The sequence below is a fragment of the Conger conger genome, chromosome 2, assembly GCF_963514075.1.
Source record: "Conger conger chromosome 2, fConCon1.1, whole genome shotgun sequence".
NCBI lineage: Eukaryota > Metazoa > Chordata > Actinopteri > Anguilliformes > Congridae > Conger > Conger conger.
In genome coordinates this window covers 63,017,432-63,042,184 of record NC_083761.1, presented here as the reverse complement: position 1 = coordinate 63,042,184, position 24,753 = coordinate 63,017,432, and the positions used below count along the sequence as shown (strand labels likewise).

At 44.9% G+C, this 24,753-nt stretch overlaps 1 protein-coding gene and 1 non-coding gene across 2 annotated transcripts; both read right to left on the bottom strand.

Annotated features, from left to right (window-relative positions):
* Positions 1–304: 304 nt before the first annotated feature.
* polr3e (polymerase (RNA) III (DNA directed) polypeptide E) lies at positions 305–18,491 on the bottom strand. Its single transcript, XM_061232299.1, has 21 exons — positions 18,319–18,491; positions 17,147–17,239; positions 16,708–16,758; positions 16,393–16,470; positions 15,604–15,719; positions 15,365–15,447; positions 14,278–14,385; positions 14,008–14,057; positions 13,749–13,868; positions 13,161–13,246; positions 12,767–12,811; positions 12,581–12,672; positions 12,096–12,216; positions 11,591–11,672; positions 11,276–11,335; positions 10,530–10,687; positions 10,281–10,345; positions 9,185–9,633; positions 3,440–3,517; positions 3,097–3,222; positions 305–2,995 (listed from the first exon to the last, which is right to left on the bottom strand). The coding sequence occupies exons 2-21, from the start codon at positions 17,183–17,185 to the stop codon at positions 2,939–2,941; spliced, it is 2,064 nt and encodes a 687-aa protein (XP_061088283.1). The 5' UTR covers positions 17,186–17,239; positions 18,319–18,491; the 3' UTR covers positions 305–2,938.
* Positions 18,492–18,990: 499 nt separating this feature from the next.
* trnal-aag (transfer RNA leucine (anticodon AAG)) lies at positions 18,991–19,072 on the bottom strand. Its single transcript has one exon. It is a non-coding gene; the product is annotated as a tRNA-Leu (tRNA).
* Positions 19,073–24,753: the final 5,681 nt, after the last annotated feature.

Here is a 24,753-nt window from a genome sequence, read left to right as displayed (position 1 = left end):
AATTTAACGCAAGCATCACATAGCCCTTCTCAATAAAATGCCATACAAAATGTTAGAATGTTCTTTCCGATTGAAAATGTAAACTCTTCTGATAGGACATGCCCTGGTAGGTCCACTGCAGAAAACTCACAGGAAATCTAGAAACCCACACTTTTTCTTTTTTTTAAGCCGAAAAGTAACACGGCAACAAATGCTTAGCTACCGCAGGCGTATGCCAACTTTAGACTGAGACAAACTTTCGACAAATTCAGAAGGCTCATTTCACAATTCATAATACAACAAATAAAGGGAGCAGTGACAGATGTTATTGCAGTGCTTTATTGAATGGAATAACATTCACTGGGTGAAAGACAGAAATGCTGATCTGTAGGCTATCCATGTTGAAATTCTGCACCACATCTTACTGCATCATCTAAAGATATCTGGGGAGATTTATTTATTTACCTGAAACACTCTGAAAACTTATGGGTATTGTTGAGGACATAGTGAACACATTGAAGAATGTTTACCAAAGCTTTTGATACACTTTATAATTAAGTGTTCCAGGCCCAGCTTGTGTTTTAATGCAAACAAACTAAAAAAACTTCAGAGTATTACATATGGTGGCTTGTTTCGGTCTTGAGGTAAGTGACTTGTGTTAAACTTGATGAAGATTTCAATTATTCTGCATGCACTTAACCAGCCAGAATGCACCCTCACTCCACAACATGGGCAACTCCAGCATAATGCAAAGTAGCAATGTTGTACTTTTGATTGCCATAGTCACATTATTCCCGCACGACTATAAAATGAACATGCGCAACAGCCTTCCAGTACTTTCCTCCATTAAGGACACCATCCTTGTTAAGGCCCGACTCATTTTGGTTTTTACATTTCCACCAACGTAAAGACATTGGGTGGTTAACACAGGTGGGAAAAAGGACAAAAACAGTGCTCAACCGTGTTCTGCTTACCGGAGGTACCAGACCCAAAACACTGACAGGGGAAGCAGCTCCGTAACAATCGTGGCATGATAAAAACAAAGCGGTGATCATGCTACATGTTCATGTGTTTGGTGGAAAAACTATGGACGATGACAACCAAATTCACTGCTCTTAGTCTGGTTGGAGTTGTAGATGGAGTTTTAGTGTATGTTTTCGATTGACTCAGTCAGGTTTTAAGATATTTACAGTTTCTGAACATCCGTCAGTTTTAATGCGGCTGGTATGTAGATTTCAGGGGGTTTGCGGTCTGAAGCAAGAAAATACATTTAAAGTAGCTCTAACATAACTTGCACGTGAATGTCATGTTTCCTGAGGCTGTTCATATGAAGAGATTCATATTTTTAGTGTTTTATCCAGTTATAACGCAATTAAATTTCATACTGTCAGCGCTTTTTTTCTTGAATGCATACATCTCAGGTTGCATACTTCATAGGAAATGGTTCCAAATAAAAATTAAGCGTATGCATTTTTGAAGCACAACCTCGCCATACAAGCTGCTTACTTCAAGAGAAATGACGTGCTTTAGACCACAGAAGCCATGACGTCTCTACACCATCCACTGCCGAGCTACTGTAAATATCGAAAATATCCACCACACAAAAAAAACTGTTCATGTCAATCAAAACAAGCACCAAAACAATATTTTTTAAAAATACTACTGAATTAACTGTCCATTTAAGGTATACCAAAAGATTGTTAAGGTTTTACTCTTCCAGTAAACATTTGAATGTTTCAATATCCCAAAAGGAATACCAAATCTACAGAAAGGGAGTTTCTGGACTTCTTGCAAGAGAATTTTACTTAATTGAAGGAGCATCATATGAAAGAGGAACAAAAACATCAAAATATGCATGTTACCAACCAAAGTATTACACCACATTGAACCGTGTGACATATTTCAATGAAATATTTCTTTGCAGATGAAAATGAAATTATAGGACATCGCAATGCACACACCGAGGTCACACCACTTAACTTTGGTCTAACTGCTCACTTTTCCATTTATCATATTTAGTATGAAGAGTCACCAAACTATCAAAGTGGATACTGGATCAGTGGATTAAATGATTGTAATTAAATCTACATAAATATGGATAATTTAGATGTTATGCCTGAAAATCGATGTGCACCGTTTTTTTAAGTGCTTCGCATCAATCTGGAGTCAGACTCAAAACAAAATATTTCTACTTTGCCCTTTTCAATAAGTGGTACATTTTGTCCTGATTTGCATATTTGTGCAAAGTGACAAGGAGTTTAGCTGAGATCACACATGCTGCTTCCTGTTCTTAGACCACGTTCTTCCCCAAGCCCACGTGTGAGAACGAGAAACGACCACGGATTCAGAAAACTGCCTCAACTGTGAACCCGCCTCTGGTGAGGTGGTCATCTTAAGGCCAAAGACAGAGGCAAAGGCAAATACCCTCAGCAAATCTACTGGGAAACCGTAAAAACCAGACTTTTTCCCCAAAAGGCCACAATCAGGATAAAATCTAAATTATAAACTACACTTCTTATTTTTGGTCTATACCATTTCCCATTTCTCATGTATAATCTTGAGAGATATTAAATAAACATAATTAAGAAGCATTGCTTTCTGAATTCAAACACCTGGACTGCATACATTTGTCTCAAAATATTTTCAAATACAGTATATACACATATGCTCCAACCAGATTTAATCCTCCAGCCCTTTTTTGTGACTATGCAAGATAACTCGAAGGTTATACCGTTTTTTTTTTTCCTGCTTTGCCTTAGCTCTGTTATGACTTGAGGTGAATGAACAATGGCATATGGTCTGGGGCAGAAAGCTTGGCATCCTCGCCTCCAGACCCAGCTCTTCAAGCCGGAGGCAGGAGGGCAGCGCTTTGTCCAATGCCACCGCTTCCCCTCCTGGTGTAGAGCCCTCCCACAAAGCCCTACAAGAGATGATTGGACGATGGGGCCACCCTTCACTGTCACGACTGCACCGTGCCCTTCAGGTACCACATCGACCCAGAGCACATACAGCATTCCTGGAAGAACAACCGACCGTTAGCACAAGAAGAACGGCCATATCTGCTCCAAACACAGCAGTTATTCAGGATATATAAACAGCCTTCGAAAGCCGGGGCACCTTAAGCAGCCTGTCAATGTCAGTCTTGGTGACCGCGTCCCCCAGCTCCTGAGAAAGCCGGGTCTGGATGGCACTCCTCCTGACGCGGTAGTTCTTCATGAAGATTTCAAACAGGATCTGCCGATGCTGAGAGCAGGCGCACACAGGCTCAGAACACCAGCACAGATAGGCACGCAAGTACAAAACACAGATAAGAACAAGTGCAGGCATGCAGATTCAACGTGCGGACCGATCGATCTGCGAGATGAAGCCCCTGGCCTCGACAAGTGATGGATGCAGATTCATATTAAAACCATAATAAATCACACTGCACTTCACACAGAGCAGAAGAGGCCCATCTCACCTTGTCGAACGTTTCTCCCGTTTCCCACACCGCAAAGACCTTCTGTTCATCCGCTGCAGCCGAGCTCTGAGCGGGAAACTAGGGGGAGAGAGAGAGGACTGGGGGTAAGGAGGCGGTGAAAGACCAACGTGATAGAAATGGCATTCAAAACAAGAAAAGCTATGACTGACGGGTAACGTGTGGTCGGTAGCACTTCGAATAAAGCCCTGTGTAAGAACTGCTTCTTGACGTTACTGTGTTTTGCAGTTTGTGAAGGAGGAGGGAAACGGCTGCGGATGTTCCTGGCGACTACATAAAACAGGAAAGCAAAACAGGAAGCTCAGGCACCTCAGCTGGAGCTGGTGAGTCCTGACCCAGCATACTCTGAGTGTGTGTGAGATTAACAAATCTGCCCAATGCCTGTGGTGGATCAGACACGGGGAGATGCTCTCTACTTTGGAGTCATCTATGAGGGAGCAAAGGATGCAAGAGAATTTAAGCAGAGAAAAGGGTCAAATCCATTAATACCAATAATTCACAGCAAGCCAGGAACAAGTACCAGGTAGTCAAACTGAGATAAAGGGTGAAGTGGTAATAGCAGCTTTCAATTCCACATAGGCTGACGTTAGAACAAACCCATTTCCCAAACCATACGTTTATAATTCAATTACTTCAATGGTGGACGTATTATGACTCCATTTAGTCTCATTTCTCCTTTCCTGCACCAACATGGGGCACTGGACTTGAGTGAGAAGCACAGCTAATCATGCTCTTCATTCCACGAAACTCTGCTGACTTCAGCCAGTAATAGGCTTTGTCTTCTCAACCAATAATGACCATTATACAACACCTAGTTTCCTGCCCTACTCGCCAGATCCAATAACCCTCCCCAGAAGGGGATTACATGCTAAACCTGGACCAAAATCAGATCCTGCATATGCCCTTTACACACACAGTTTACACACACGAGATAACGAGGAAGCCAGGCAGTAAAGCATTTTATGTTTAGGTTTAGGTTTAAAAATAAAGCAGTAAATTGCTAAATAACCCCTGGCCATTTAGTTAATGAGTAACTGCTGGAAGCATGCCAAAATGCTGTGAAATCTGCCCTACTGTAGATGCAGCATATGGTTAGACTATCTGTCCACGAGATGCCAATTCTTAAGTGGAACAGCATGTGTTGAATGTTGCAGACTAACACAACTACAGCAGTTATTTTTACTAAATGAGCGTAAGGAGCAAAAACGCAAACTAGCCATTTCTCTGGACTCAATTATGGGTGGGAATTCTGTACAGCAGGAGGACGTGTTGCTCCGCTGTTGCATCATTCCCTCTGCTGAATGAAGAGACTAAACATTCCTGATCACTGACTTCGGGAGAAAACGGACACCGAAAGCACCACTTCCACGCCTAGCCTCATAACGTCTGCGAATCACAGCACTGCAAGCCATTTTAAAGGGACATCCACATTGTGGATATATTCACTGCAGTCAAACAGAAAACAGAAGACAGCAATTAAAATATGCCAATTCATCACAACCATGTTAATGCAGAGAAAACAATGGAGGAATACATATAAAATGTACTGTAGTTATATGGTGAAACCAAAATGTATGAAAATCTGCTTTAATAAAAGATCTGAGCCTGTGCATTGCAATAATAAGGGCTCAGAAGTACCACATTGTACCACAACAATACCATATCGCATGCACAACATGCGATAAACCATGTATATGGAGGACAAACTTTTGACCTGTAACATCTTGTTCCCAGACTACTGTAATCACCCAGAGAGATCTAGAGTGAACCTGAGAAGGCAGGCCCGGGCAGGACGTCACACTTCACCTGCTTCCCTCTGAGGACACACTGATCTCACACCCCTGGGCCCTCAGAAACAGACAGGCCTGTGGAGGGCTGCTGGACAGCAGCCAAGCGCTAAGCTGAGGCTGAAATCCTCGAGCGTGACACAGGGGTGTGTCTGCATTCACTGCTGCTTCATTCCTCCAGCATTAAATCAGTGACTGTGCTAGATTAGTCTCAGCAGTCAAGAACAGGCAAGTAGGAAATAAGGTTTACACTGTTCCCGGCCATTTCTGGCTCTCAGGTCAATTGGAATAAAGCCAGGGCAACAAAAACTAGTGCAACCATGTCCCCCATGGCTTTACATTACAATGGGCCTCATGCAAGAACATTTTGGTATTCTTATCATACATGTCTCTAACTTTTTCCGTACAAAGGGCTCATACGTGTATGCCACAATGGATTCAACAAACGGACCTTCCCATGAGCCCCAACTTCAGACAAGTGCCCCAAAGAAGATAAGATGTCCATTATGAAGCAGTATATAAAGTACTGTAGGTGGGTTTGGTGGGATAGATGGCTGATGGGATTAACATGGGATGTCAACCACATAGTTGGTACCTGATTGAGTGGACTGCGGTTCATTTGGTTTTACCAAAACATAATATGGCGGACCATTGATAAACTTCCCCTTATTCCTCCTGAACAGTCCATTAAAACGTTTCTGAAAATGCGAGAAATAAGCAATGCAGTTGCAGTCTCGATTCATATCTGATCTGCAATGTTTGAAAGTTTGATCCTCTAGTCCCGCGTGCCAAGCAAGTGGCGTTGACATGCACACAGGAGTGGGAAATGAATGGAATGCATTGTTCACATAATTCGTACGACAGGTCATACCCACTCATATGTTGTTCCTAACCAAGAAAAAACTCAAAATAAAATAACTGGAGAATGCGGCAAGTTTCTCGCAAATGACTTGTTTTAAGAGATTTGAGCTATTTAAAAACAAATCTGTTCGCATCAACACGGTGGTCTTCCTTATGTTGTCACACCCCAACAACAATCTCCAAAGAGGAGACATCAACAGCTCTCTTCTGCATTCACTAGCAACACAAATGAATACATCGGCCCAACAAAACATCTGTGAAGCCAATTCAACAGACCTTAAAATGGGGGTGGGGGGGGACGGGGGACCATGTACAAAAGGTGCTGTCATTGCTAAACGGTTCATCCAATATGGATGAAAATACCCGCAAATCAAAGCAGACAGTCTGCACTTCAACCACATTGTATCCTTTCAAACTCAAAGTGCTAGAGTACAGAACCAAAATAACAAAATAATTCTGTCACTGTGCAATTCATTATGGTGCTCACTGTATATCTGGATGCAAAGATTCTGCATCTTGTACACAGAAAAAACAATAGGTTTCAAAGACTGAAATGTGACAGGCCATCTATTAATGCAAGTTAATTACTATTATGACACTGCAAAAATCCCTGTGGTTACAGGGACAGACAGTAGATGCATTAAATGGCAGAAGGTGGAGGAGCACTCTCACATCATGTTCCAGTATTCAGGATGTGCTGCCCTCATTCACAGCCTCTAAAAATACAAGCAAGTGGCCTGAAAAAAAGGTGCTGCCTTCTCAGGAATTTTTTTTAAACTGATCCCATTCACTTTATCATTAAGGAACACTCCATTCCTACAGAATGGTTTGGTTTGTACTGCAGATGGTGAAAAGGCTTCATTTTAGTTTGTTGGTCCATCCACAATTAATTACTGCTTTGGAGATAGATATATGGCTAAGCCGAGGACAAATGTCCAGCCAGAGGGACAAGAGCCCAATATGAACCCTTCCTAGCTTCCTGGGAGAAGAGTGAAAGTCACACTTGGGCATTCACTTTCCATAAACTGCAGTCATGTGGATGCCAGACAGATGCGCCAGACTATGAAGAGTGAAATTCAAATGTATGCAACTATGCATAGGAGTCAACAGACCACAGCGATAAGAAAAAGGGCCAAAGTCACTGTTGCAAATGTAGCCAGCCAGCCATTTAATCAATTTCCTGCCAAGCAAGGGAGGAAATGTGTGGGTGGGAATGGTTCTTTGTCATGACAATTCAGACACCCATCTAGCCAATGCAGCTAAAAATATTTTCCCTCAGAACTCATATTGTCCAACAAATCAATACTGCCCAGGTAAATCCATATGGTTCAACAACTCTGCTACAATACAGTAATACTAAAGAAATAGAGATCAACCATGAGCATTCAGACATGCCATGAACTTGTAGCAGCAACAACAGTGTTCAGGTCCCTAGATTAATCATTTACAATCAGGCATCCCCAGATCCATTTCAATCAGCAGCCAAAGGCAGGGTGAAATTCAGAAGTGTCAACACAGACCACAGTTTTTTTTTAGATGGCAAAGAAGATGCAGCACATCCAAAATCTGCAAAGAAACAGAGAATGATAGCAGTCTGCATTCCACACATTCCAGCAGACAGCAGCGACAGCAAGTGGATCCGTATCTGGTCCATTACCAAGTAAGGGCTCGGGAGCCTGAACAACAATACATAAAAACAAAGCAGACGTGTTACCAAAAGGTTTTTGTGCCAACAGAACTTCAAATGGAGTTCAAATCCTAGTTAGCTTTTTCCACTCATCGGCTGTTATTGTGCAATTCCAATTAGCAGGAACCTGGAAGGTTCCAGCACCATCTCTGCAATTTCAAGAGAGGTAAGGCCATTGCATTATATTTGAATATCAAATTCTATTTCAAATTTGCTTATCAATACTGGTTTCAAAGATTATAGGGAAAATCAGTATTTAAAAAGAAAAGAGTATCACGTTTTGCACACAAGCGAAGGAGAGGGTGGTGCAAGAATTCTCAATAATGAATGGTTGAAGACATTTGGTAGCACAAAATACCCCCACTTTGCCCAGCTTACCCATGCCTACCCAAGTGTTCCTGGGACATCAGTTTGACAAGGACAGGTCTTCTAGACAGCTGGGAATATTGTCAACAAAAAGTGCTCAGCACTGAACATGTTGATCGGCTTATATTCCTGGCAAATGGTTTTTAGTTGGCTAGACCTATCGAACCAAGTCACATTTACAAATTAACATAAGTACTGTAGGTTCTAGTGTACGTTTAGTTTGGTTCTAGGCCTTTGTTTATCATTAGCCTATAAAAGTAGCCTTACATTCACATTGCCATAGTATCGCTGAATGTAGCCCAATCGCCATGGGGACTTAACATGTCCTTCATCATTAACGTATGTGAGAAGCCTACCATGATCTTGTCTTTGAAAATATAGCACAAAATAATGTTTGTATCCATAGTGTTTGCAATACATTTTGGTGAAGGTTTACTTTCTGCTGCATTCCACTGCCTCTTTGTGGATACAAATGGAAAAAACACTTAAACCTACTCAACCAATGTTGATTTTTAGACTTGAAATCTAAAAATTCAAATAGTTTGAACAAATCTACACATTTGCTCAAAATATCAAATATGATTTTTGGGCTAAAGATGCAGCCCTAGTCACAGATTATTGTACAGTTGGCAGGCAAAAGACATCACTAGATGTTAATATAAAAAGTACTATAAAACAGCTGGCTATTCATGCCAATTTGCAGTTCAGTTGTAAACAACAGATGAAAGGTAGCTAGTAAAAGAACACAATGTTTTCACTCCAGAATCTTTACCCCTCCTGGTTGGTCTTAGGCAACAGTGATAAAACCATTGTCTGATGTTATTACAGACAAAAGCATGCAAAAAAAAAAACAAACCGGCTTAATTGAAAGAAAGAAATAATGGATAGCTGTTGTCAAAGCATCAGCAATTAAAAGGAAGCGTCAGAAACATCTGTGCAAAGTTTGGCAATATAACCACTGAACGCCGCCCATTGCTCCAGACCTCCAGGCCCACGGCACTCCCACACTAGGCGTGCAGTACTCACAGGCACCAGGATCTGTCGGCAGTGGCTGAGTAGTATGGTGTCCTGCAGCAGGCGGTCCGAGATGCCCCCAAACAGGCAGTGTCCAGGGGGCAGGCTGGCCAGGTGCAGGTTGAAAAGGCGCTTTAGCTCGCTCAGCGTCAGCACAAAGTGTTTGCGAAAGGTGGCCCCCACAAAGTCCAGGAGCTCTGGGGACGGGCCGTGGCTGCTGTGGCCGTTGAGAGGGTCCGTGGGGGAGCCAGCGCCCTGGTAGCCGTTGAGCGAGCCGTTGGGGAGAGAAGTGTCCATGGGCTCATCAGCATCGCTGAGCGGCTCCTCCTTCACCCTCACGCCGGCGGCCTTCGCCCCGCCCTGCCGCCGCTGCTCCAGGTCCTTCTGCAGCGAGCCCTGGTTCTCCCTGGCCTGCTCGCGGGCCGCCTTCAGCCTCTGCTCGCCAGTCACATGCACCGCCGCTGCAGGACAGGGCAGACGCCATCTTAACTCTCCAAAGTCCACATGGCAAATACCATCTTAACTGTCCAACACTGAATATGAGTAGTTAACTAGCAGTGGAACACACATAAATATACACTCAGTGAGCCCTTTACTTGGTATTTATTAGACTTCTTTTTTTTTTTTTGACGTATTGGTCTTTGGCTGCTGTAGCCTATCCACTTAGGTATGAGGTGTTGTATGTTCAGAGATGCCCTTCTGCATACCACTGTCCTCTGACCTCTCTCATTAACAAGGCGTTTTTGCCCGCAGGGCTGCTGCTCACTGGACGTTTTTGGTTTTTCCACACCATTCTCTGCAAACTCTAGACTGTTGTGCATGAAAATCCCTGGAGATCAGCAGTTTCTGAGATACTCAAACAACTGTCTGGCACCAACAATCATTGCACAGTCAAAGTCACTTAGATCACATTTCTTCCCAATTCTGACATTTGGTATGAACAACAGCTGAACTTCTTGACCACACCTGCATCCGTTTTTGCATTTAGTTGCTGCCACATGATTGGCTTATTAAGTATTTGGAGTAATAAGCTGGTGTACAGGTCTGCCTAACAAATTGCTCACTGAGTGTAATGTGCGTGTGGTAAACTGTCACTATGAAGGCTCACCTGCTTGGGAATCCTGCTTTTTTGCAATCATGTCTTCCTTGGAGAGATTGAACACCTTTTCCAATCTGTGACAGATAAAAGGATGTAACATCGTCATATGCAGCCTACAATACCGCTCAACTTTACAAACAACTTAACAGTACAGGGCCGTAAGCACTAAGAACATGAGAACAGCATTTCAGATTGTAAGCTGGTGATTACTGTATAAATGGATGAGAACACAGGAAGTTGATGGTGTTTGGATCGTACTTGGCCTGAATGCCGAGCCAGAGCATGTACTGTCTCTGTGCCACATCCGGATGCTTCCGGACAAACTCTGTGTCGCTGGGCAGGAGGAACTCCCAGCCACGGTTTATCCGGGACACGGACATCTGCTCCAGAAAGTCCTTCACATCCTCTGGAGGGAGCTGAGGAGAGACAGCCATAGAGAGGCCAGGTCAGGAACACAGCCACAGAGGGGCCAGGGCAGGAACACAGCCACAGAGAGGCCAGGTCAGAGAGACAGCCACAGAGAGGCCAGGGCAGAGAGACAGCCACAGAGAGGCCAGGTCAGAGAGACAGCCAGAGGACGCCATGATGATATACAGGCAGTCACAGACGCAGCCCATAACACGCACTGCACTAAACCAGGTTTTATTACCACATCAAGGGCTTGGTTTACCAACGACAATTAATCAAAGACACCCTTTAATCTGTGGGCAGCCTCTGCACGGTTCCTTTCACACATTTCAAAAAGGATGCCACTGCAGTTTACCCTGCCCACTCACAGGTGTACTAATGTACTAATTTGGCTTTCAAAATTAGTAGACGGCCACCTTCTTATTCATCAATGATTATGGTTTCTATACCTGTAGCGCTTCTCAATCAAGAGCAGGCCGAGATCTTGACATTTTAATCAAAACTGGCCTTTGAACATTTTGACAAACGCTTTAGGCTTTTGCTGACACCTTGTGACAAGTTGGAGTGCTGCAACAACCAAACATAAATACACAAACCTTGATAACAGCTGCGATTTCTTTACGCAACAGAGCGCGCTCTTGGGTGAACCTCCACATCTAAGAACCAAAGGAATGCGTCATCAATTAGCATTGCGAATTTGCACACGATTCATATTTACCCACACCCTTGAATAAAAAAGCATTCGACAAGAATATAATCATCTGGCAACCGCACTGGATAGACTTGAATTCCTTAACTGGGAGTGCATTCATAACTCGTACAATAGGCACAGATTACAGGATATGCTACATGTTCTCATGCGTTTCATTCAAGGCCTAAAAGGCTGGTGAGCCCTGGAGACGGACACTCACCACGTAGTCCCTGCCTCGACAGAGCACTTCTGCTGGCACGCCGCTGAGTGCACTGTAGCTGTTCTTGGGGTACAGCACATCACTGTAGATACAGAAGAGCACTGTTAATGACGACACAAGACTGAACTGTGCCCAAACAGCTGCAAATCCACAAAGGTTAGAGGAACTGCCCAGATAGCCATGCTAGCATGATGAAAGAGCTTATTCTAATAACAGCTGTGACTGTTGGTTTCTCCCGTCACCTTCTGACACTAATGTCAAAGAAGACATAAGAAGCTACATACTAACAAACATGACCGTCTCACCCCATAATACCTACACATACACATTATAATTATCAAGAAACATCACAGGTAAGAATGCGTTGACAAAAAGAAAGTTCAATTTCACATTAGCTTCACAATGATATCAAAACATTTTTTAAAACAGGGAACACATAAGGATTACTGCACCCTTCTGCTTAGATGTGTATTAGGTGTTTATTTCAGTGCCGTGCTGAGCTCACCTTTTGACCACCCAGTTGCCCTGGACCAGCATGGCCACCTGCTGCACACAGCGCAACACTGCAGTGGAGTCTGTGCCAGAGGTCAGCAGCCCCATGAGGTTGGCAAAGGGCATGACTTTAACTGGGAAAACAGGAACAGGATATTTTAATCTCATGTGATAACTGGGAAAAACACCCAGTAGGCACAACACAGGAAGAATGGGGGCCTCTGTAGACTTTTTAACAGACCAACTCCCAGCTTGTCTTGCAGTTTGGAATTCCCAATCATATTTGTCAGCCTCTCATCACTAGACCATACCAAGTACCACACATCAACAAGGAGTACCCAGTATATTAACAGGAGCCACCTAATACCTCAATCACAGACCATTTTTTAAACCAGACAAGAACATGTTTGCTGCTCAGACAGATATATCCTGTACTAATACCAAATACTATATTTATGAAAACCCAACAGTTTGAAAAGGTCCACCGGTCCTGCTCACCGTTCTTCATGAGGGTTCTGACCTGCTCTCCCAGGGGCAGAGTGCGCAGCTGGGCCATAGACAGCACATTACTGGGACCAACCGGCTTCACACTGGAAAGACAGGAGAAGAAGGGAAAAAGTTCATGCATTACTCACCTAAGATACAGAAAACTGTATGTAAAGAGACGTGAATGGATGTACTCACATCTTCTCCTCTGCTATAGGGGGCATAAGCATGGCCAAGTACTCCCTGCGAGAGAAAACAAGGTGGATCTGAAGATGCACACTGCTGCTTCTGTTTGAGCTCATTTCAGATTAAGCATGACCTAAAGCAGACCCATGTTTAAGATTTACAGGATGGAGAAAAACAGCTTTATAGATATAATCCATTGGCATCTTAATCTACAAGGCCCAAATCCTTGTCTTTGTTGTATTCTTTGAACTTCAAATGGGTCCTTCAGGGCTTTGTTGTACATTGCTCTGGGTAAGCGTCTCAAATGCCAATAATATAAAGTAATGATGGAAAAGCCTTCCGTGTCTTGCCGACTCACACCGTACACTAGCTATGGGCGCACAATGCCCTCTCCAGCTGGACCCACCTGGGCGTTTTCACCAGTTCGGTATTCTCGTTCGCACCCATGGACTGGCAGAAGAGATACTGTTTCTCGTGCTCTGAGCGGCCATCCTGGAGAGAAAAGCAGAGCAGTGAGGACTTGGCATGCTTGCAAGCAGCGCCCTTCCTCCACTGGCACACTTTGCAGTGCTAATAGGCTAATTAGTAGGCTGCAATCAGGCACCTGAATGGGTACAGTATAACGTAATACTACTCTTTGTGTAACATTTGAGCAACAGGTGTTTAAAAACTGAACATGCTTAACATAATTTTCCCTTTTCTCTCACTGAAGTAGAGAAAACTTCCTCAAAATCTCACCGGCATTATATTGCAACACAATGGGATGTCATACTCTCCTGTATTCTCTTACTTGTACGCATTCAGTCTGATTGTACTGGTCACTACTTGGTATACCTACTGTACAATTAAGACTGGGGGGATTTTTTTAATTATTATTTATTATTTTTTTAAACAATTGGGCTCCATTAAACGGGATCATACGTGCAGTATTGGGCGGTAGCCCAAAGCTTCACACAGTGTTTGGCAGTTCCTCCCCTCCCTCTCTGACTCGCACCTTCATGCCATGGTAATGCAGGTGGACCCAGGGCTCCTCGGCCTGCCTCTTCTGTATAAACTCGTAGGACTGCTGGCGCCTCTGACGGGCCTGCTCCGACTCCGGCCGGGAGAAGCGCACCTGGGCGGGGCCAAAACCGTGACGCGGCTCAGACTACTGCGCCAATGCTCCTCAGTTTCACACACGCAGGGATCCAATCAAGACGCTACGTTTCAGAAAGATATGTGCAAGGAGGCACACGTGAGCTCCGCTATCTTACCGTGATCTGCTTGACATCATCTTCTGCCTCATCCTGAGAGGAGTCTCCACCTGCCAGAACAAACAGACATCAAAAATTACTTCTTTTTTTTTTTTTTTAACACTGGTTTGGTATGGTCCATTACAGTAAAATTACACTACTGCCACCAATTCTCTTTCAGGAACCTATTCCAAATGAAGAAATCACTGCGAATGGTTGAAAACAAGGCTCTACCATCACATGCATCTACAGCTTCTACATGAAAGCAGAAAATCTGTTTGTTTCCGACACCTTCATTGGCGGCCTCCCTCTCGCGGTGTTTGCTGTCGGCTTTGTCCAAATACGAGAAGCTGGGACGCATCTGGAGGATCCCATGCAATGGGGTGAGGTGAAGCTCTCCTGAAAACAAGCCAGACACACCACTTTTACTCTCATATCAACATTTCAGTAAGCATTCTTAGGACTGCACATGGCCTTTTAGAATTTTAAATGCACCTCACATTCTTCTCCATCCCTGAACACGTTGTAGGCCCTGCCTAGATTGGTCCAAGTTGAGTGACCATTTAAATAATATCATTTCTGGTTGCCATACAATTTGGGAGCGTTCAGTACATGCATGCAAACTGATTTGTCCAGCCTTCTGAGTTGAACAGTGCACACAACATATATTCAAATTCTGTGTAGGGTGTTTTACAGCACAGAGTATTTTACTGTGCCTCAGCAGACTCCCAAAGGAAAGCAGTGTTTGCAGTGCTGACAGCCCACTGCCTCATCATCCTGCAATTCTGCCACCTCAGTGAAATGCTCCAAAACCACTGAGGTGAAACAGCATTGTATAAACCGTAGATTTATAGTGTTTGGTGTTGGGGTTCAGTGGATGCTGATGTTACTGCCGTTTAGTAATAGTCTAAATTGATGACTTGTGGTTTTCTTTGAGCCATGGGTATATCGGGGGGGCAACATGGAACCGTGAGATGACACCACAATATCAGCAGAACTGCCGCAAAACAAAGTTAGTAAATAACAGAATTTATGTACAAGAGATTTGTTTTAAATTGTCACACGTAAACGACACGGAAAACCGCGACTGTCAAGGCAATGAAAGCAAAAGTCTCCCCCCCAACCCCCCACCCACCTAGCCCTGGTCCGCAACCACAATGCGCACCCTAGACTTCTCAAAACTACCAGTGGCCTCATTCTACAAATGGCAAGACCTGTTCCTCTGAATTCGCCAAATACATATTATTTGCACAATAAAAACCACACTGCATTGGAATTGAGTTCTGGGACAGAGTTGAAAAAAATATTCTGAAGAAGGCAGAATGCACAGAAGGCAAAACAATACACATCCCTTCCAACAAAGAAAGATGCTCCATACCTTTACGGAAGACAGCAGCTGCATAGCGGGAGGTGTTGGTCGTGGCCTGGATAGATGTGAAACTCTGTTTATCCATCATCTTCCTGTGTTGGGGAAGAAAGAGAGAAGAGAGTGAGAAAACTCTGATGAACAAAAAGTTTTCCTGATAGATGATGTGATGACATGAACATTAAAATCTCAGCACCCATACTGAAATTGCCACTAACAGAACCACCTCCTCTCTCATACAAAGGACGTACATTGAATAAGTATTAGAATCTTCAGAAGCAGTGCCATCCACGTTCAGAGCGATCTGCTCCCCCTTACTGCGGCAGTAATTGGGACTCATGGTGTTAATTGCCATTTCAAGCTCCACCTATAGAGGGATAAGTGGGTTCAGATCATGATTAACAAATTTCCAGAATCACATTCACAATTACAACAAATATTGGAAATTGAAACACGAAAAGGTTTTCAGCTGAATATTAGTATTTTTGTGGGAAGATGTTAACACTGCATCACATACCCATGACTGTTAGAGGAACCTGTAGCTAGTGTGTAAAATGCCGTTTTAAATTAAGGAATTACTAAACCTCAAAGCGGCACACTTAAATTAGCAAATTGCACCAGACTAAGCAGCTGTGTGACGTTTGTGTTCCTTAAACACATCATAGATGCTAAACTATGACCAAGCAACATATGCCTGAGATAGCTCACAACAAATATGGTGAGCATGCAAATCTCAGATCAAGAATCCTAAGCATAGAGCTCAAAAAGGAATACATCTGAACTTCATTCTCAAAAGAAGACAAATCCTTAATATCTTTTCCAAGGACACTTTGGCAGAAATGAGCTTTTTTGAGGCATCAGTCACATACAATATACTGTATTGTCATTATGACAAGGAGATCAATTACAGCAATAAAAATCATCACACTTCGAATATTAAATTAGCTTAAGGTTGCATATTCGTTACACTACAGTGAATCAATTAGTATGAGAACATTAATTTGAGATTACTTTCACAAACTGAAGCCGCAGAACCTTACCTTCTGCTGTTTCGGTTTTATTTTGGCAGATAAATGAGTGACGTCATCATAGGTCATTAAAGCAGGACGCACTGGGTACTGGGGGAAACATGAAAACAATTGCAAACTCAATGAGAAAACTTCAGGGGATCAGATTTGGTCATGAAAATCACAAAACTGCTGTTGAGGATAGCATTTCTCCCAGCATGCCTCAGGGCAATGTGGATCACATCAAACTGCATTCACTTCACAAGCTAGTCCTTCCTACAGCTGCATGCAGTCTACATCTGAAGTACAGCAGGATGATGGCTGTGTTATGTCAAATGTGTAACTTACCTGGAAAAGGTAGAGCTTGTCTGCAAGGCTCTTGGCCAGGTATACATCGATCTAAACATGATTGTAAAGTTATGAACAAAACATGGCAGCATGTTACACAAATTCACCCTATGTTTCAGATTAAATTAAAGAGAGTAGTTGTTCACATTCCAACCAACTTGAAGATTGCATCATGCCTTGGGGAAATGACAACTCAAGCAAGAGTGGCATTAACTAATTCCATCAACCATATAACTTTGTAATAGTGTTAATTTTTTGTACACTTGAAATGCACCTATATTTTCCACTAGATAATTCATGCAAAGATTATAGAATGATGCTCTAGTGGTTCTAGTGGTCCCATTTTTAGCAGATGTTTTGATCTGTCGGTACATTACCAAACATTGCATCATAACTACACTCCTCCCCCCATTTCAGGCGTTGGTGAATGGGTGCCTACCTCTTGTATGATGGGGTCATCGTCCTCCCCACTGGCCATATTGAGCGAACCGAATGTGAACTAGTCAGAGGTGCAGGCCTCTGATGCTCAAACCTGGGGGTTTAAAGAATTTGCTGAGGCACACAGTCTCCATAACCACCGCAAGCGTACATAGGGATGCGGCCATTACGCATTCTTCAGAATGGCCGAATCAGCCTTGTTCTGTTAAAAAGTAGTTATTTAACGCAGGGCATCTACAACTATTATATATACAACTGGCCGACGAGAGGAACATATAACATTACAGATAAATAAACCTTCCGCAACTCATCTGTGGTGGACGTTGAACGCTCTTTAATGTAACATTATTTTCGGAAACAAGCAATGGCATAAAGTAACATAAGCTGATGAAAATATTGAATACCAGACTGATGGATCAAATGAAAACCATTAAAACTTCATTCCTAGCTCGTAGAAGATAAGGACATTCCAACAATTCACAGCTCGCTGCATAAACGTTGCATGTTTAGGCCCAATATTATCGTCCACGTGTAACTACGCTTCAACAATTGTCAGTGTAATAACCAAATATGACAACGAGCAAACAATGACCTAGCTAGCTCGAAACTCCATACTCTATTCATGCTTCTGATAACATTGCGGTTTGGATAACGTTGCATACACATTTATTCGTTAGCAGGTAGCAACCTGGCTAAGTCACATACAACGGTAGAAATTTCCAGCTAGTGAGACAGGTTGCAGACTAATTAGCTATAAAGCTGTTTAACCACGCGTGGCAACCAATATTTCGTAAGTGACATCTTAACAACTTTCAAGGCACCAAGCCGTCGTTCACACTTTCGTAGCTTTCTGCTGGGTTGCTGCTAATGATGTAGCCAGATAACGTTAGCTACCATAAACATCAAACAAGGGCAGCTCGCTGAATAGCTTGACGAATTCTGAGATGTAGTCAAATCACCAAATAAAGCATGGCGAATTTCACTTTTGCTTAGTATTTGTAAACGAGCCATCTACTTTGGCTAACGAGACATCTGACAGCTAACAGTTTTAGCTACTAGCTACGAAGAGCGCCGTATATTTCTTAGGGGAAAAATACACTGCACCCATTTTCTAAGGCCTTTATTTGTACCCCGCACTATTTTGTTGCAGTCCTGAGCGGTTGATTTCCATACCTGCTTTAGTTTCTGTGATCTGTTTCCTTCTCCTTGATTATTATTATGATTATGTGGCCCCTTTCAACCCGAAACCTCCATCTGAAACGTGCCAGTGTATGGGTTAGCGGCGTCTGAAATATCAGGTCGCTGCCATGTTGCTGCCTAGACACGTGGGGAGGAGCTGCACATAAAGTTCCCACAATGCATGCAGCCATAAATTCGCATAATAATCCACCAGAGGGCGCTGGTATAAAGCCTGGCTGGGTAAGTCACTCGTATCCACTGTTTTGCGTCTTTCGATGGAGGGACTTTATATTTGTAAACGGAAAAAAAAAGACTTGTTGTTGAACAAAAAGGTTGAAACTGAAAATGAATAACTTGAAACTAAGAAATAATAACTTGGTAAAGCAAAAAAATATTAGATTGTTTGAAAACATGTCGTATCTGACCGTATTTTTAATTCAATTTTGTTTAATTTCAAAAATGTGATTTTAATTTTCGGTTTTTCTCCTGCACTTACAATATTTTTTCACCATCTATCAAATCAACTTTTCTTTCGACCAAAGTTTTGTCTCTCTTCTAGCGTCGAGGGCGGTGTTTAAGAGGAGAACGGCGCGGCTGGCTCCACAAAAAAAAAAAATTTCAACAACAATTCAGTATCTTCCAGAACAAAGCAAAAAAAAAAAAGTTTGGCAGCGGTGGGATTCGAACCCACGCCCCCGAAGAGACTGGAGCCTTAATCCAGCGCCTTAGACCGCTCGGCCACGCTACCCTGAAAACATACAGCAAATGTTAACGTTTACAAAGATGTAATCTGGTAAACCTACATGTATATACTGTGAATGTATTATGAAACAATTTTCATTATGAAAGAGACCTGATGTTTAATAACAACGAGCTACATCAACTGCAAAATCATATACAGTCTATGTGCTTTTCCTTCAGGAAAAACTTCAACTACCGTAATTCAATGTTCTCCCTTCAGGCTCTCCCTCATTGCGCGCACGTCTTCAAAGAATATGCAGCAGCTGTGAATCACAGAGTTCCTTTCTACAACTGAATTTTGAGAAAATAAACAGCCAAGACCCAGAAGGTAGCCTTCTCATACTCGTTGGCATGGTACCGGCTCATGGACTTGGCCATAACATGAAAGCCAGTTCTTCCAGTTTAAAATGTTATTAGGCACGATGCAATATCAGTCATGCATATTCCCCTGTGTCTCTGAACTGAAGTACTTTTTTGAGGTATTGTTAAAACACAGCAAATAGGCGAGAAGGGATATAGTTGTCGCAGTCCGATACACCACTGGCATACGAGGGAGTATGGCAAGGCAGCCAGGTGAGTATTGAACAAGTGAATGTTATTTGATACTTACGGGTCTCGATACTCAGCCAGATTAGAGATTTAGCGAGTTTTCAAATTACTGATGTTTCAAAATATTGTGATCAAGTGACCACAGAAATAAATTGAAGCTCCGTTACATGTATTATTATATTTATAATTAGAGTAACATCTGGTCAACCCAATACGTGTGAGCTATGACTACAGAGCAGTTTTGTCTCCACCATGTGACCTGCATGGATTTAAACTTGTATTTCAATGGATATCCTCCAGGGGTCTCCATAGGCTAGATGAAAGGTTACATTACATTACATTTTGCTCGGGTTTCTCTTCAGCACGAATTAACCTGTTGCCTACCACGTGCTAGTGGTAGACAGGGGGTTTTCGGCTGTTTCTCGAGAGGCTTCTCAGAGCTTAGTGTTCCTTCTAAACTCCCTTTTTTCTCCCTCCCTTTCCTGGCTCCTTTGCTCCTCTTCTCTTTCCACCTGGTTTTTCCTCCTAACCTGACGGGCTGCGAGTTTTGTTCCCAGTACGTGGCTTGACCGTGGCTGGTGAGGGCTCGCAGTTCATGGACCCCCCCGAAACAGCTGTACCTGGAGTGAGGAGAGAGTAGAGTGGCCTGACCGCGGCTCTCTCCGACCTTCAGGTACCCCAGGGCCTGTTGGGAGGAAACAACCAAGCAGGTGGCTGGAGAGAGCGGAGCAAAGGAGCTGATCCCGGAACAGCGAAGGGGAGCTGCCGTTGCCAGAGCCTGCCACCAGAGGGACCCGGAACCAGAGAAGCCTCGAGGATCCAGGGAGCCAGCCAGGAAGCCCAGGTTTCCACCACCTTTGGACTGAGGCAGCGACGAGGATCCTCGAGAGCCATCCAGCGGACGCAGAGACACGCCTTGAGGCCACCCTGCCAGAAGTCTCCCGCCATCCGGAGGAAGAGCGCCACTGCTGCAGAACGCTTTCCTGCCGAAAGCCAGAGGGGAGTACAAGAGTTGCCCAGAGAGAACGCCCGGAAGGGTTTCTCTCCGGGCCTGCACCAGCTCTTGCTGGGCCTTCGCCGGTTTTTCCCTCTGTATCTACCTCTGGTGTTCAGGCCCTGCAGCAGAGCTAGCGGAGCCCCTCCGGAGGATGAGGCGTGTGGAGCAGGCAGAAAGGGGGATCCGTGGACCTCCCTCCGAAGACGGCGGCGCCCTTTGGATCCGGACCTGTTTTCTGTGTACCGGACCAACGCCTGGCGCCCCCCCACCGGAAGGGAGGTTCACTAGCGGCAGGGGCAGCTGAACCATCAGCCTCCCCTGCAAGTTCAGTCCCCCTGGGACAGGCCATCAACCCTCAGGCATGTTTTTGTTTTCTCTGCCTACAGCTGGACTCCGGTCCCCAGCAGGAATGGCGACGACGGCCCAGCCAGGAGTTCGGCGCCACAATGCCATCCGGCTAACCCTCCTGAACAGTGGAGAGGGGGGCAGCAGCGACAGGGTAGGCCCCCTGGTGGAGCAAGAGGTGAACGGCGCAGCTGAAGAGGGCGCCACTGAGCCAGCATCCACTAGGGGGGGAACCAATGCTGCTGCTCCAAATAACGGCCAGAAGAGAGTGACAGGTATGACCTGCCTGGAGTTTAGCCGGGCAGTGCTTCAGCGAGCCATGGGCTTCGTGCCAGGCGACCTGAACTGCCTGGTGAAGGTTCTAGGAAATGCTGATATTTTTGAAATCAGCTTCAAGAACGCTAATGTCCTGGAGAGGTTCTGGAACCTCTATAGAGAGGGGAAGGACAGGTCTCCCCTCAGTAACTTCCAAGTCGAGCCCCTGTCCAACACGGAAAGCAAAGTGGTCACTGTCCATCCATCCATCCATCATCTTAACCCGCTTATCCTGAACAGGGTCGCAGGGGGGCTGGAGCCTATCCCAGCATACATTGGGCGAAAGGCAGGAATAAACCCTGGACAGGTCGCCAGTCCATCACAGGACCACGATGTGAGTATGTGGTTGGCCAGGTATGGGAAAGTTAAATCTGAAGCCAGGAGGGTCCAGGATGAGGACGGAGTCTGGACCGGGGCCAGGAAATGGCTGGTCCAACTCAAGCCTGACCCCACTGCAGTTGGGGGGGTATGTCACATCCCCAGCACCATAACGCTGGGGAGACACCGGGGCGTGGTGTTTTATTACGGCATGCCCAAGCTGTGCAGGAACTGGGTCACTTGACTGCAGCCTGCACAGTGGTCAAGTGCAAGTCGTGTGGCGGCAAGCACGAGACCAGGGCATGCTGTGATCCGAGGCCCTGTAATCTCTGCGGGGTGAGGGGGCATCTCTTCCGTGATTGCCCCCTCTTGCATGCGAGCAGGGCCCGGAGCACCACGCCCCCACCATCGTCATCGACTGCCCCCCCACCCCTTCCCCTACCCCTACCCCTACCCCTACCCCTACCCCATCCTATCCCTACACCATGCACTAGAACATCCACTCCCCCTCTGCCCCAGCCTGACAGCTTACTCCCCGCAACACAGACACTACCAATCCTTCCCTGCAGCACAATACCGGTAACCAATACCAATGTCACTCAACCCACCGTCACTCCAGTAAAGGAGGAGCCTGACTCCGACACCCCCATCGTGGTGGAGGGGTCAGACTCCTCATCAGCAGACTCGGACACTAACCCTATCACGCCATGGCAAAAACCAAAACATAAAGGAAAGCGCATCAGATCACCAGCAACAGCACAATTACAGCATACCGTAAATCCTCAAATTGTGTCCGGGATTCTATTTGAAGCCGGGCCTCGGATAATAGCCGGGGGAGTGGTCGATTCGCACAAATAAAGGCCGGCCCCCAAATACAAGCCGGGGTAATATTGCCTACCAGTAGGGCTATCAGTCCATGAGCACTAGAAGACATTGTTTGGATTTAACTCAATGAAATAAAAGAGCTCTTCTTAATATTTTATATTGTTGGTTGGTTTAATACTGTTGCCAATGAAAAGTCATCCTACACCATGGGTCTGCAACACGTTGCTCTCAAGCTACCAGTCGCTTGCCGCCCCCTTCTGAGTAGCTTGCCGAAGGCTGAAGCAGTATACATTTAAACACAATTGTTGCCACGAGGCATTCCAGCCTACGAATTTAATAAAAAGTAAATCAGGCAAAATTAAAAATTAACTCAATTTAGGCTACTTGGGGTGGCACGGATGGTGCAGTGGGTAGCACTGCCGCCTCACAGCAAGGAGGTCCTGGGTTCGAATCCCCGTCGGCCGGGGCCTCTCTGTGCGGAGTTTGCATGTTCTCCCCGTGTCTGCGTGGGTTTCCTCCAGGTACTCCGGTTTCCTCCCACAGTCCAAAGACATGCTGGTTAGGCCAACTGGAGAGTCTAAATTGCCCATGGGCATGAGTGTGTGAGTGAATGGTGCGTGTGCCCTGTGATGGACTGGCGACCTGTCCAGGGTGTATTCCTGCCTTTCGCCCAGTGTATGCTGGGATAGGCTCCAACCCCCCTGCGACCCTGATCAGGATAAGCGGGTTCAGATAATGGATGGATAGGCTACTTGGCTACACAATAAGGTTTCCATGTATTTACAGCACAGCGCACGTTCAATGAATGAATGAAAGCGGCTGCCTTGGCTCGCAATAAACAGACAGGTGGAAATCCCAACACTCTTTTAACTACATAAAACTTAACAGTGAACCATGAAATACCCCCCAGATTTCAGTGCCCATCAGTCCCAACATTTAGCAATAGAATCAAACAGTCCAAAAGTAAATTAAATCCCAAACCAAAGCGAAAATCTTTTGACAGCCTACCGGTATGCTGCTCCAAATGAAAGGCATGTCTCACAATAAAACGCACTTTAGAAAAAAAATATTCTTAACTTGCTGTTATCTACGCTAATTTGTTATTGTTCATGAAGGCGTGTCTGGCAAGTTGTTATTTTATGGATTCTGGACTTGCATGTGATTTATTGTGTTTGAGAATATTTGCAATAAACTAAGTCTGTTAAGACTGACACTAAGACTTACCAAACGGTGTTCCTGATTAGCCTACACTAATTGAGTTCTGAACGGTTACAGGAAGTGTTGAACAGTATTGGCCCACTTTAAGTGTAGCCTTTTACTTTATTTCTAAGAATAAAATTCTACAACGGAAGCCTAATAAGAAATAATGTCCTGCCTCGAATACAAGCCTGCCCCAAATAAAGGCCTGTGCTTTGTGCAGCCGAAGTAAATAAAAGACCCCGGCCACAATTTGAGGATTTACGGTACATTCAGCCAGCCTCCAAACCCAGCAATAGCTCGCCATTCAATCAATGCAAAAAGACAAACAATACAATCAAACACAAAAACGGTTCATAATCCAAAATCTTTCGCCAGGCCTAATCCTCTTCCCAAACCTGCAACTCAACCACTGAAATCTGTACACCACAAAGAAAACTTACAACACAACAACACGCTTCACTCCCACTCCATCAGGGACCAGCCAGCCCCCGGTCTGGACTCTCTAAAGGGGATGACAACATCCGCCTCCTCTCAGGCCCTCCCACAGACTGGGGGAGGCCTGGGGCAAGAGAATCGGGAATGGGAGACTCTCTCTGGTCAGGCTCTAACATCGCCAGAGCTGATGGGGTCGGCACGTTGATGAAAAATCCCTTTGTTAAAATAAATGTGGAGAGTGGGCGAATCCTTGTCATCGATCTCGAGGTCGGGGGTTCCCCACTCAGGGTCATCAACGTGTACGGCCCCACCAGCGTGGCCGAGAGAGTCTCCCTTTTCACAAAACTACCACCACTGTTACACTGCACGATGCCCGTCGTCGTGGGGGGAGATTTCAACTGTGCTTTAAGAGCTGAGGACCGCAGCAAACCAAGGCCGGATCGCTCCAGCACTTTGCTGCGGTCCCTCATCTAGGATTTCTCCCTCTGCGACGCCGGGGGCGCCTCTCCTCCCCAGCACACGTTTGTGAGTTCCTCTGGCTCCTCTGGCTCCTGACATGTTTCTGCTCTCCCCAGGCCTGAGGGTGCACAGCTATTCCACCAAGGCAGTGCACTTCTCGGATCACCACATGGTAACTGTGTCCCTGGTCTGGGAGAAATCTATAACCGTGGGTAAGGGGCTCTGGCGAATGAACATCAGCCATC